Here is a 14,675-nt window from a genome sequence, read left to right as displayed (position 1 = left end):
AGTGAGAAATGACAATTGGTTAGAATTATTTTAAAGAAATAATTCAACAGAAACAATTATATATAGATATAAAACTAGCAAAAAAAGGTATAAACTAGAAACATGTCACCAAATAATGGAAAATAATTATTAAAAGACACTGTTTTAGATGCATAGATTATTATAAAAATCTAACAAGAAATACTATGGTAATAGCTAACTGTGGTGGTTTGAATGAAAAGGGACCCCATAGACTCATAGGGAGTGTCACAATTGGAAGGTGCAGCCTTGTTGGAGGAGGTGCGTCACTGGGAGTGGGCTTTAGTGTTTCAGAAGCCCATGCCAGGCCCAGCGTAGTTCTCTCTTCCTACTATGTGCCAGTCCAGATGTAGAACTCTCCGCTACCTCTCCAGTCTGCCTGTGTGCAGTCATGCTTCCTTCCGTAGAAGACAATGGGCTAAACCTCTGCACTGTAAGCCAGCCCCAATTAAATGTTTTACTTTGTAAGAGTTGCTGTGCTCATGGTGTCTCTTCACAGCAATGAAACTCTAACTCAGACATTAAGTGTTCAACAAACCTTTTGCCCTTTGCTGCTGGATGAAAAGCTAGGCTAGGAGACCCCAAGCTGCCATACATACATGTTGATGCCAGCTGAACAATTTATGTGAGCAAGAAGCTTCTAAGTGTTATGTTACTGACTTTGGGATTTATCTGAATCCAAGATTTCCTATAAAGAAGACCCATGAGAAAATACTTGAGATATAAATTTTTTAAAAGCTCATATGTTTTAAGGTCGGAAAGCTATAACTTCAGGCTTCAGTAAATAAAAATTTTGTCTATAGGGGAACAATTTTTTTTCTTAAATTTTTTGATACTCTTACACTATTAGCATTAAAATAAACCCAGTGAGTCACAGTGTTAAGTTTGTGGCTGCAAAGCACTTCTGTAATCTCCAGTCTTGCAGGTAACAGAATGGAGGGAGAGCATCTCGTTTGAATACACAATTAGCCTAAATAGTAGATGCTTAGCACAGCATTCATCCATTAGTTCACTCAACATGTCTTACCTGTAACTGTAGAACAATACAACACTTTATTTGACACAGTCAAACTCTAGCCCCAGTAATTTCAAAAGAAAGAGAAAGAACATCAAAGGCCACACCCACTCATATCCCCAAGACTGCAGGTAGCTGTCACTTAGGCACAGCACTGCACTAATACTAACTAAAAAGCCAAAAAGAGCCGGGTGGTGGTGGCGCACGCCTTTAATCCCAGCACTCGGGAGGCAGAGGCAGGCGGATCTCTGTGAGTTTGAGGCCAGCCTGGGCTACCAAGTGAGTCCCAGGAAAGGCGCAAAGCTACGCAGAGAAACCCTGTCTCGAAAAACAAAAAAACAAAAAAAACAAAAAACAAAAAACAAAAAACAAAAAACAAAAACAAACAAACAAAAAAAGCCTAAAAGAACTTCTCCAAAAGGGGAAATCACGGGCAGGACTTGTTACATAGAAAAAAAAATGACTTTCCCACTTCGTATTTTATTCTATAGGGGTTTGAGTCACAGCAGCTGAGAGCTTGGTTATTATGGTGAATTAGACGGCAAATAACACATCACTAGTCAGACCCAGGGTTAAGCAACAGAACAAGAATGCCCTTAGATACTTTACCTCCTGACCAAGTGTAATTTTCAAACATGTACTCCTGGAATCAGAAGCTAACAAAAATAATATTTTGTCTGTAACCTACCCTCTTCTCTATAATTAAATAGCAAGGAAACAAAACAGGAATTATCCAAGTGATCCATTTCCACACACTTACTAAGATCAATCAGAGGAGGAGAATGTCTGCCCCAAACAGCAACTCCACTCTGTTACTTCAGGTTCCAGGCTTCTGTTGGATCTTTTTTTCTGGTGAAAAGTAGTTGTTCTTCTTTACAAAAAGCCAGAGAATACATATGATGGCTAATGCCGATTATCAACATGACAAGATTTAGAATCATCTAGAACAAAAACCTCTGAGGGTGTGAGGGAACATTTAAAGACTGGGTTAACTGAGGTAGGAAACTCCCACTCTGAATAAGGACAGCACTGGCCCATGGGTGGAATGCTCATACTTAATAACAAGGAGAAAGCAAGCTAGGCCACCAGCATTGACTGTTCTTTGGTTCCGGGCTACAGATGTAATGTGACCAGCTGCCTCAATCCCTGTTTCCATGGCATCCCAGCCTGGATGGACTGTGCTCCCTCCTTTAGTTACTTTCATCAGGTATTTAGACATGGCAGTGTGGAAAATAACATGACAAGTAACATTTCTTTTTACATAAATCTGGAAACACCATAACTATTAGAGACATTTCCTGTAATTCTCTGTATCAAGACTCAAGGACAGGGACCTTTCTTTTGAACATTCCAGTAGAGTTCTAACTGAAAGACAGTGAGCTCCCTGACATGCAACATCCTCTATGAGGGACAGAGAGGACACACAGAAAGGAACAATACTAAATCCATGGACTCAGGAGTTCATGTCTTTACTACGGTGTCACAGAACACAAAATAGCTGGAATACATCTTAAGCAAACCTGAGTGCCCACCTCAAATAAAGATGGTTAGTCCAGTGAACGTTTGTGTTCATTTTGAGAAAGAAACAGCAAACTATCCAACAGGTTGCTCCTTTTTTCCTCCAAGTCCTCGCACACTGGAAAATCTGCCTGCTGCAGAAGCAAGAGGGTGGCTGACACAAGTGTGTGATCTGCCTCTCATCCCTACTGCATTAGTTCTCATTTCTTATTCTCGTATGACGTTTAGAAGTCTAAATCACTCGTTTCTATTCATTTATGTATTAATTGATTTGTTTATTATTGAACATCTTCTAGATGCCAGGCATCAGCTGGGCCATGGGAAATGCAAGCTACAGTGTTGGTATATCATTATATGGACATTCTGCAGGGACCAAGAACAAGATTTTTGTTTGCTACATTTTACCACACGCCTGGACCACTGCCTACCTCACAAGAAGCATCCTTTTGTTAGCTTTCATTTATGAATGGACAAACACGTTAAACACTGGGGGGAAAAAACAAAGCGAACTCCTGCTATAGATATGCTTCCTTATGCATTGATTTCTAGAGCCCTAGGAGTTATTGATTGCTAGTCCCAACCTCAGAGGAAAGGGCTGGGCTCACTCAGTAAGTGCTGCCATCAGGATTATTTTCACTGAGGGTAAAAGGTAGCAGTGCATGTAGTGAGGACACAGAGAGGAGGAGCAGAATGGGAATATGTTGACTCATATCCTCCAGTAAATGTGTTTATTCCAACTCTGACATCACTGCCAAATGTGTTGCAAAGCCAGAAAAACTTGGCTCTGGAAAACTGAACTGAAAGTCACAAGCTTCATTTCCTACTGCCAGCTCCTTTAGCCACCGGGCATGAAGTATTGGACAGAGTTAAGGATGAATTCTGCATCTGCTATGACAAAAGTGTCACCTCTCCCAGACCAGGAGGCAAAGACATTTGTAGGCTGCCTCCTCCATAACTATGGATAATCTCTCCCCTGCCATCTGATGGCTCCTTCATGCAAATGTAATCAACCCCAAAGCCTGGATACCCTATTAACAGCCCAATCCTGCTAATAAAGAGCAATTATGGTGGTCCCAGACTATTTCTTATGACTGGAAGATCTCCCCCTCCCCCCCCCAAAAAAAACTCTGCATGCTGGAGATCCTTTAAAGATATGCTTAAAATTCCTTGAGATGAAAGCAGCAAGATTAAAAAAAGAAAGAAAGAAATGTTCAATAACAAAGCAAATTAGATGAAACTTCAAACATTGCAAGACCCAGGATAGGCCAACAGGTTTCTGGCTATTTTCCCTAAAGTAGAGAAACAGAGCAATAAATTGCAGAAGGAGATTAAACTCTGTAATCTATACCCGAGTTTCTTCAAAAGCTTCTGGGAAGCCACCTGGAACCAGAGACAACATTGGAAAATGCTTAGTGATCTCAGCCAAATGGAGCGTGGCTAGACCACTGTCACAAGCATTTACTTGACTGGTCTGTTTCTATTAAAGTGAATGATCAAACACCATACCCTCCTGGGTCTCAAATGGAGACCTTTCTGACACAGAGAGACACAAGGCAGTCTTCTCTGGCATTATTTACAAAATGTTGCTGTTGCTGAAACCACTTCCTGAAGACATTTCCATCTTGACCTTGTCCTCACACTCCACTCTCTAGTTGTCATATTACCCTTGTGACACCCACTGAACTCAAGGCGACCTGTCTCTTGTTGCTCTGCTCTTGCAGATGCTGGTTCCTATGACCACTGTTCCATCTCACTCCTCCTGGTTAGTCAGCACAAATCTTCCAAGCCAATACTTAACATCAAGGCTCAATACAAGCATCCTAAGGGTACCTATTCTCTTCTTCCTTCCCTTCCCAGCTGCTGCAAAATGAGTCAGATATTCCTTCTCTGTTCTCACTTTCTTTATCCTTATTACAATATTTATCACATTGTTTTATAAATTATTAATACCTAAAAAATCATCTCTTACTAATAACTTCTTAAAGGGAAAATTCAGTATTTTATTTATTCTGATTCCAAGTGTCTGGAAACATTAGGGCTCTTTCAATAAACTTTGTGTGACTAGGTGGATGAATAACACTATTTTCATTTGAGGTCTGTGTATCTGTATCTATCTATCTATCTATCTATCTATCTATCTATCTATCTATCTACCTATCTGTATATATCTGTCTATCTATCTATCTATCTATCTATCTATCTATCTATCTATCTATCTATCTATCTATCTATCTATCTATCTACCTACCTACCTACCTACCTACCTATCTATCCTCTCCATAGTAATTGTACCTTTGAAAGGGTATAATAGGTATATAATTTGGTGGATCATTAACATGTTTTCCCAAGTGAACAGAAAATATGCTGCAAACAAGATTTACACACAGTATGGTTAGGTAAAACTGCTGCAGAATATTGGTTAGTGACTTGATCATCTGTTTCATGCAAGGGAGGCGTTGACAGTGGAGCATAAGGCTATTCTTCACGACACAAATGCACATGTATGTAGTTCCTCCTTCCCTACATCCAGCTAGTTAACAAACACAATCATTATTATTCAAGCACAAAATCGAGATATTTTCATTTGTTAAAGATGCAAATACGAAGGGTTAAAAATCAAGGTAAGGCTGGGTCCCAAGTGTTGGGATATGACTCCTATGTTTGGCCTGCCACTCAGAATGTTCCCTACTGGTCTAACTGATTCAGAAGGAAAGGAATTTTGTTGTTGTTGTTGTTGTAGCTAGTGGTGGTAGTTTGTTTGTTTTGTTTAAGACATGGACTCACTATATAGCTCTGGCTGGGATTTAGAAAAAGATAATTTTGTGGGTTCTATCATCAAGAATAAAGATGGTAAGAAATGAAGAGGGTTTTTGGTTTCTAGGCCGTTGCTTCCTACATTAAAAGTACAAACATATTTTATTAAGTCACAAACAAATCCAATTACATCATTTTCCTGAGCTCCCTGTACCAAAAATACTAAGGTCTCAACATCTCCTCTCAGCTTGAGAGACCTTCATTGAGACTGCAGGTTAGTTTGTAACCTTAGTTCCAGTCAATTATTCCAATCCCTTGAGTCCATATGCCCAGTTCACTGCACTTTTGACATTTTTGCTTTGTGCTATGAACATATTATTATTTCCTTGTGGTTTTCCTCTTCCCTCTTGCCCTTTACTTTGAAATCCCATGTATTTTCTCCTAGCTCAAATATTTTCATCTTTATAAATCTTTCCCTTCCTCGCTTACATATACCAAGAGCCAACTGCTTTTCCTTCACACTCTCAGTATAGTTTCTAAACCTCTATTGTGCAGAATGCATTATCTTATAAAATACTCAGAACAAGGCATTGTTCATTTTTGTTACATATATGTATGTACACATTATATATATTATATATAATTCTAATGAACAGAGAAAATGGCTGAAGGATTACTTGGCTTTACTGAAACCATTTCCAATATTAGCAGCAACTGTTATTATTGATATCAGTCATGATGAATATGGTTATTTGTGGGGGATAGCTTCAATTCACCATGCAACTACTGCATGCCAGTCACAAAGGCAGATTGTATGTATGTTTCTTCAATCTTCACTTTATAGATGAGGAAAGGGAGGCTAACTGAGCCTACTTTACTTCTCCAACATTACCAGGTAATGACCTTCCAGAGAGCTGACAAATTTGTACTTCACATGTTGGCATGTATTTGTTCCATGGCCTATACTATTCTCTCTCTCTCACACACACAATTTGGCCTTTGGTTATTATACTCCAGGCATTATGTTAGGCATTCAACCAATCCTGTTTTGTTATCCTTATAGTTTCCTTGTTGTAACTACAGCCCCAAATAGTGTCAACTCCATCTTTCTCCACATAGATGAGAAAGCTCACTTCTCTCCCTCCCTATCATAAAACCTGCAAAGGAGTAAAAACTATGCCGAGTACAGCAGTAACTGGAAGTGGGCAACACTAACTTGTTACCCAAAGTAGTTAGAATTATGAACAAGTATGAAATGATTTCAATTCATTGAATTATTGTGATGCTACATAGCATTAGCAACACATAAGAGAATGCCAAATTGTATTTGGACATGGTATTTTCTTTTTTAATATTTTAGCTTCCTAAGAAGGCTCTTCCTGACACTCCAATGTCTCTCAAAAGAAATCTTGTGTTTCTATTGTAGTAGTCCTTGCTGAGCACCCACTCCCTTATGGTCCTCTCCTTTTATTAAGTGATCTCCATTTCATTTATTCCACACTCTCACCTCAACCCAATACCTTCATTTTCTTTCATTGTCTTATTTTTCCATCTATAGTAGTTAGACCATATATTAGACAATTAGGTATCATTCCTACTACTTTCTAACATTAGACATACTAATGCATTATACACAATTACATATAAGCAATTAAGCATTTTCATATCATTTTTGTATCACTTCATATTCTCTGTGTGCCTCTCAACTTTGCTTTTTATGGCCGTATTTTAATCTTGGCTCATCCAATAATATAAGCATTTGACTTATGCAAAGCATGAGGGATCCTTTGTCATTTCTGATGTTGCCCTAAACAATCCTTTAGAAACAGGCAATGCAAGGATGGGCAGTAGTGGTGCACATCTTTAATTCCATCCAGCAATCAGGAGGCAGAAGCAGGCAGATCTCTGTGAGTTTGAGGCCAGCCTGATCTACAAAGTGAGTTCTTGCACAGGATCCAAAGCTATACAGAGAAACCCTGTCTCAAAAAATAAATAAAGCTGGGTGGTGGTGGTGTATGCCTTTAATCCCAGCACTCGGGAAGCAGAGGCAGGCAGATCTTTGTGAGTTTGAGGCTAGTCTGGTCTATGGAGTGAGATCCAGGAAAGGCGCAAAGCTACACAGAGAAACCCTGTCTTGAAAAATCAAAAAATAAAAAATAAATAAAAAACAAACAAACAAAATAACAAAACAAAAATAGGTAATGCAAATAAAAATTGTATTTGATAAATGAGGAACCCAGGAATAAGAAGTAGAGGCAATTGCCTATGCCATAAAGGTGACTAGAGGAGGGTTGGATTGTAGGGTGAACCTTTTGACATCCGTATTTTTTTTTTTTAAGAACTTATGGCATTTGGCTCTCTTCTGAACTGAAATCTCAAATACAAATACAAAATACTTAATGCAGGTAATGAGACAAAGTGTTTGGTCCTGGTTTCTTCATATGTCCGCCAATCTCTCCTTACCCAAGGGATGATTTCTCCATATGGACATTTCTCTTCCCCTCTTGGGATTTCTTATTGCCTGGTTCTCTACGCCAACTGCCTTGGGACTTTCATCTAGGATGATGTTTATCTATCCATGGTTGACTATAACATCACACAGGAAAATGATTTAAAGGCATCATATTGCTAATGACACAATCATCCTGTTGGAGAGGAGCTCAATTTTATTTAATTGAATATCCTATTTCAAGTCATAGTGAATGTATACACTGTCTTCTAATTTGGAGGAACTTTAAAGAGGAGTCTATACTGATTTATAACACATACAAAGAATGTGGAAAAGTCTGTTGATCTTGGCAATAAGCACTACACAGTGACTAGGTGATACTTAAGACTTCCCAAGACTTAAGTCTCATCTCACTTAATATTGAGTAAAAGAAATGAGTAGAGAACATTCCTGGTAATGCATTAAAATCTAATGCTGTTTGTCTTGCTTGCATGAGAAGGTCAATTAAGACACAATTGTGATTTGTCCAAGGCAGGAATCCACAAGTACAACCCCAGATTAGACTTCTAGCAATAGTGGTGAGGGTGCCTGAATTGGCCTACCCTGGTAATCAGATGGCTGAATACCCTGTTATCATAGAGCCTTCATCTGGTAACTGATGAAAGCAGATGCAAAGATCCACAACCAAACACCAGGCAGAGCTCTGGTAGTCCAGTCAAAGAGAAGAGGGATTATGTGAGCAAGGTGTCTACAGAGACAACTGAACCAAGCTCAAAGGAACTCATGAACTTGAAAGTGGGATTCATGTTGTATGTTACAAAATGTACAGGCTGATTGTGTGTGTGTGTGTGTGTGTGTGTGTGTGTGTGTGTGTGTGTGTTGTAAGTATGTAGGTTGGCATTCATATGCATATGCATGCTTATACACATGCATGTGGACATCAGAGGTCAGCATTGGGTGCTTTCCTCAATGGCATTCCACCTTATTTTTTGAGACTGGGTCTGTCGCTCAACCTGGGGCTCACTGATTCAGCTAAGCTCCCTACTTGTGAGCTCAGGAGATCTGCTTGTTTCACTTTCTCACATGGGAAATACAAATGTATGCCACTGTGCTTTTACAAGGAGTGCTGGAGGTCTGAACTCAGGGTTTCATGCTTGTGCAGCAAGGACTGTAACAAGTGAGTCATCTCCCTAGTCCCTGACTGATGGTTCTTTTTTGCTTTTAATGAAACCAACATGGAAGAAAGTGAAGTTCTACTCTGTGTGAATCAAATCTATATACGACTACATTTGTAGAAAATATATAATAGTTGATATTAGTGTATGCTTGCTAGGTGCCAGATACTATGTTAAATGAAAAAATGATTAAACAGCATTTATTATCTCATCTAATCCATATAATAATGTACAACCCTACTATTATTTCATTTCTATACACAAAAATTTTAGTTTTTAGATTAGAGAAGGAGTATTTGCTTATAATGAATGATGATTAAAAGATGACTGAGGTACTTGGGTGATAGTTTCATCTGTTTGATGGACAGATTTAAGTTCAACTCAAATGTTACCAGGATTTCTAAATTTACAGTATAATTGCCTTAAATTTTGACTTCCAAGTTCTTGAAGAGAAACATTCATTTAGCATAATTTATTTTTCCAATTAGAGACAACAAAATTAAAAAAATCAAATAAATAGAAAAAAATCAAACTTGAAAGAAGTCTTGAACTAAAACTTAAATGATATATGGATATTTTTTACTCAGACCTGGATGTGAGTTCTCTAGTTCTTTGTGGATCTTGGTTGCCCCAGCTATAAAATTACCCTCCACAAATTCTAAAAAGGAACAAATCAAAACATCCATATTAAATTTAAAATGTGTGATGGTGTCTCATAATTCAATGGTCATTGCTGTTACTGTGAACAAACTGGTACACAGTGAAGTCACAGAAGTGGGGAAGTGGAGTACAACACAGGAGTCAAATCAGGCAGTTGTCTTTTGACCAGGAAATTCCCACCTTCCAATTCTCAGTATTCATTCTCATTGGTCTAAGCTGCCTTTGCAGAAAGGGAATGGTCCTCTAGCTGGCACAGAGAGAAAGCATATTCACTGTCGTTTCTTTCTCTGCCTCCCCTCCTTTCTTCTCTCTGTCAACCCTCTTTCCCCCTTCTTCCTTCCCTGGTCTCTCTACAGACCCCTGCTACCTTACATCTTTAGCCAAATGAGATCTGCATCTAATTCTCAGACCATGGCATTCCCTTTTAAGCCATGTTGTGCTGTCACTCACTTGCCAAAATTGGTATAATCCCTCCAGTGGGAGATATGCATGATTCTTACTCAGCAGCAAGCTAATTCTGGCCAAATGGGCTCTTAGTCCCTTTGCCAACCAGAATATTTAGCATAACTACTAAATAGACCGAATCCAGATATCTATATTTTATATGACATAGCCAAATAATACAGAGGGGAAATTCCTTGGTGTGTGTGTGTGTGTGTGTGTGTGTGTGTGTGTGTGTAAACCTTCTGCTAACAAAATGCTTAGTTACAAAGCCCAGAGTATTCCTGACAGCAAAGGCTACCAAGTGAAATCCACTACACATACCTTCCATAGGCCAAGTTACTGCCAGTATTTTCCTCCTGTAAAATGTTCCTACTGCAGATTTTTACTGGCCTTCCCCAGCCTTATGCTCTTCAATAATAAAGTCAAACCTAACAACGCACCCTCCTTCACTGTCTGGTAATGCAGTATGGATTGGATTAGCACCCATTTACTGGCCAGGGAGGCTCCTCCTAACATGGTGAAAAATGCTCCCACCCTATTTATATTTTAAAATGCATGATAGTGAATTCTATGATCCGAGGATTTTTGTTCCTTTTGGTAAAACTCATTCATGAGTAAATTAAAACTGCAAATCATGGAAACAGAAATGAAAGACCCACTGAGCCCTCTCCAAGGCACAATTATTCAACCTTAGCACATCAAATTCCAACACATCCTCAGGCTGTCAGATGGGAAGAGAAAAAAAAGTTGAAGTCCCCAAACTGTGGCAATTGTGAGTCATGATTATATCACTAATCATAATTTAGACATAAATGAACTTCACTGGATATGCAGTTGTGCTGATAGGAGGAAAACCCCTTGGCTAGAGACGCAGAACCGGCTTTTAAAGTCAAATGTGGGATGTGTAAATACAAAGCAGAGGATGCTGCATCTTTGCCTACATATCTTCATGAAGTGCAAAGCAATGCAGACCCTAATTGAGCACTTGGAGTGGTAACCTAGTTTTCTGTTTAGCTAACAGCTACCCATTTTGCTTACACTTTTATCCCCCTCATTACATTGCAATGACGACCATTTCGTAAATACATGTGAAAGGCCACACACTCAATAACACTTCTTCTGGGGTGGAAATAACCTCCTCCTCGTGTTTCTATCTGAATAATTTAGCTGCTGACACACCAAATCAAATGCAGCCAGGACAGGTATCCCACTAATAACTCTTTCTGAGGCTAAAAACAGACTCCTGCTCAGCTGATCCCCCACCTCCATGTCATTGCTAGGCAAGATTAAGGGTCCAGGCTGGGGACTAAGAGGATACTTAAGCCCAGCCCCTCACCGAATGTTATACTTTATCCAATCTTACAGGAACTTAGATGGCTCTTCTGAAAATGATTTATGATACTACAGAGAGGGTGGAAAAGTGTATTTTCAAGAGAATGAAATAGTACGGAACAAGAGAAAGAGGGAGAGATAGAGTGAAAGATGTATAATGTGGTCTTATGAGATGCCACCCAGTCTATCCCTGGGCATAGGACTCATAAACCCTCAAGAGTCGCCTTAATACTTATACTGGGAGATACACAATAGAGTAAGAGAATTCCCATTGTGTGTGTGTGTGTGTGTGTGTGTGTGTGTGTGTGTGTGTGACCCCAGACTTCTCTTGTCTTCTATGTGGATGTAACTCACTAAAGTATTACAGCAGCATGTTTCTTAGTAGGGTGGCCAAGCTCCAAACATGATTTCACATAACAGATTCCCATTCTGTCTTTAGAGAAGATTGAAATTAAACAGCAGTATTTAGAACTGGGTCCAAAGTAAAGAAAACACAGAAGGGCTTTTAATAGTCTGATTTAGGGGGTGGAGACTGGCAAGGGCTAAAGGAGGAGGCAGGAAACCTGTCTTACTCCAATGCTGGTCAAGTGTGTCTGCTCACAGAGGCAGGGCTCCTGCTCATCTACCTATGGAGACTTCATGGGAAGTTGGCTCAGTCCCTAATTCTGCAGAGGGAATGCAGGCAGAAGGGAGAACCGCAAATGGGCTACACCCTGAGTGCTTACATGGCAGGTGCAAGGGAAATGGAGTGGGTGCTGGTCAATGGGAGGAGCCAAAAGCCGGGAATATCTACACAGTTCCCTCCAACCCTAAATTCCAGCACCAAGAAAGACACATCTTGGAAATGACAGTTCCTCCCAACACACAATACTCAGGCATAGGCAGGTACAAGCCCTACCCCAGACACCTCAACACCCTGGATTCTTATTTGAAAACACACACACACACACACACACACACACACACACACACACACACACACACACAAGCTAGCACAAGTAGACCGTGATCAACCACTGAGCCAGCACAGCCTTGCTACTGGGAATTAAGGCTTTAATCTAAAGCAGTGTTTCTAATACTGTACTGCTTCAGGTGTGTTTGAGGGTGGGAGGGCTGTGCCACTGGATTTCATACACCACAATACATTCTTCAACATCTGGAGAGGCAGAGAGGACTTGCACATCACTTCAGTCTCTCCTGGTATTCCCCAGTCCCGCATCTTCCTGCAGTCTCCTTTAAAGTGCCTAGATACCAGAGCAAGGCTCTGCATCCATTTTGCCAGCCAGGAACCACTGAGTTTGGGAACTTTGAAAGCCAGGGGTTGGGGGGGGGGGGGACGGGGGTGGTGCCCAGGCTCAGATTTCGGCGCCAGAGTTCTCAGCCAGGAAAGCTGAGAATCAACACCCATCTACCTCTTCTTTTTCAGTCTCCATCCCTTCTCCCTTCCAGGACGCCACAAAGATCTTATCCACAGCAGCACACCTACACACCTACACACACACACACACACACACACACACACACACACACACACACACACGCCCGTGCATACACCCTTGGGTTTAGAAGGTTTTTGATTCTGAAGATAGCAAAAGCCATGGAAAGAAAAAGGGCCGTACCACCTCCTCACTTCCCGCCCTAAGTCTACACAGGATAAAATTTGATACATTTCAAATACCACCATAGAACACACCACCCGCCCATGACACCAGCACGTCCCGTACCTGATATGCAGACGATGAAATTGGCTTGAAGAAGAAAAAGCACCTCCCAGACTATTTCCATCCTCTGATTCTCATTCCAGGTGCATCACTCGACGGGAAAACAGGGGGGAAGGGGGGAGCCCGACACGGCACACACATACACACACGCACACACTCTCCAGAGAGCGCACACTCGCGCTCCCGCCCGACAGCCAGCCAGGGGCAGTCACCCCCACGATCAATAACGCAGTTTGAATTGTTTTGGCAAATCTCCCCTCGGGCTCTTTGGATGTGCTCCCCAGATGTGCTGACACATGTCCGATGCCTCTCTGCCTCGGAGGTCTCCCCGCTCTTGCGTCTCTGCTCCTCTCACCAAAGGTGGAAACAGCACTTGAGGCGACCGCGGTGGTGGCGGTGTCAGCCACCTGAAGCCACCAGCACTGGGCTCTTTCTGCAAAACCGAGACCCCGATCCGCCGGGCGCCCCAAGAAGACATAGACAACAGCCCCCCACCGGGCCGAGCAGTGCAGTTCCGGGCTCTTGGCCTCTTCCCGTATGCTAGCTGAGCCCAGGTAGTCCGCGACAAGTTGCCCTCGAAGTCCGCCCCCTTCACCAGGGCATGGTCAGAGGATGGCTGCTGGCTCCAATCTGGCCTGTTCTCCTGCTTCCGGAGGTAGGGGGGAGAGGAGGGGACACGGCACACAGAGAAAGAAAGAGAAGCGGGGATTATTGCCCGAAAACACGGGTCACCATCAGCCTCCGTTGACCCTCCCTGCTCCCCAAGTCCGCTCGCCGCCAGCCGCCCTCCAGGCCGGTTCGGGCGATGCTTCCAGGACGGCGAGCCCAAGGTTGGGCTCTCGCGACTGGGGCGCGTCGGGAGGCTCACTGGCTCCCCACGTTGCACGCGCGCTTTCTGCTTTTCTGCTGTTTTCCAGGGCTCCCCAGACCCCGCAGTTGCCTTGCTTCCATCGCCCGCAACTAGCGCCGCCGCCGAGATTTTCCGCAATGCAACTGCAGGGGTCGTTATTTCCTCGCCTACGGATCCCGACGCTTTCCCACTCGGAGAGGAGGAGGGCAGGTGGGGGCGGGGGCAGGAGGAGGAGAGGGAGGAGAAGGCTCCGCCAGGTGAGCGTCCGCGCCGCCACCCGGAGTCCCCACGTCAGTCGGGCCTCTAGGCACCGGGGGGCGGAGGCAAAAGTCCGTCCCGGGTGGGGCGGTGAGGCCATAAGGAGCAGGAGCCGGGCGTCAGCACTTCAGGCCACGGTGGCCGCTGGACCCTAGGAACCCGCCTTGGAGCTCCGCCCCACCCGGCTGCCCCGGTTCCCTTCCAGGAGCTTGGAGTTTCTTTTCTCTTTAAAAGAACTTCGCGGCTGCTGGTTCCGCACAGAAAAGCCATGCGGGACTCATCCTTAGAGGATTGTGCTGTACTTTCTCCTTCTGCAGCGGAATTTGAAGGATTTTTTTTTTTTCTTTCATAATCCATTCCCTGCCCTCTCCTGTTCGTCCCGCTCCTGCCCCCCTCCTCCCTCTTTCCCTCTTCCTGTTCGGATACTAGAAAAAGGCTACTCACCCCACAATTCTCTTTGCAGGTTCCCAGACCAGGTGCA

General features: G+C 42.5%; 1 protein-coding gene across 1 annotated transcript in view; it reads right to left on the bottom strand.

Annotated features, from left to right (window-relative positions):
• Positions 1–14,392, bottom strand: part of Ca10 (carbonic anhydrase 10) — a 515,736-nt gene extending 501,344 nt beyond the window's left edge. The window contains exon 1 of the mRNA XM_006972007.4: positions 13,090–14,392. Coding sequence (XP_006972069.1) covers positions 13,090–13,150 — 61 coding nt within the window. The 5' untranslated portion in view covers positions 13,151–14,392. The remainder of the gene's footprint in view (positions 1–13,089) is intronic.
• Between the last annotated feature and the right edge of the window lie 283 nt (positions 14,393–14,675).

The sequence above is a fragment of the Peromyscus maniculatus genome, chromosome 8, assembly GCF_049852395.1.
Source record: "Peromyscus maniculatus bairdii isolate BWxNUB_F1_BW_parent chromosome 8, HU_Pman_BW_mat_3.1, whole genome shotgun sequence".
Lineage (NCBI taxonomy): Eukaryota > Metazoa > Chordata > Mammalia > Rodentia > Cricetidae > Peromyscus > Peromyscus maniculatus.
The sequence above is the reverse complement of the archived record's forward strand: the minus strand, read 5'-3'. Positions and strand labels throughout refer to the sequence as shown.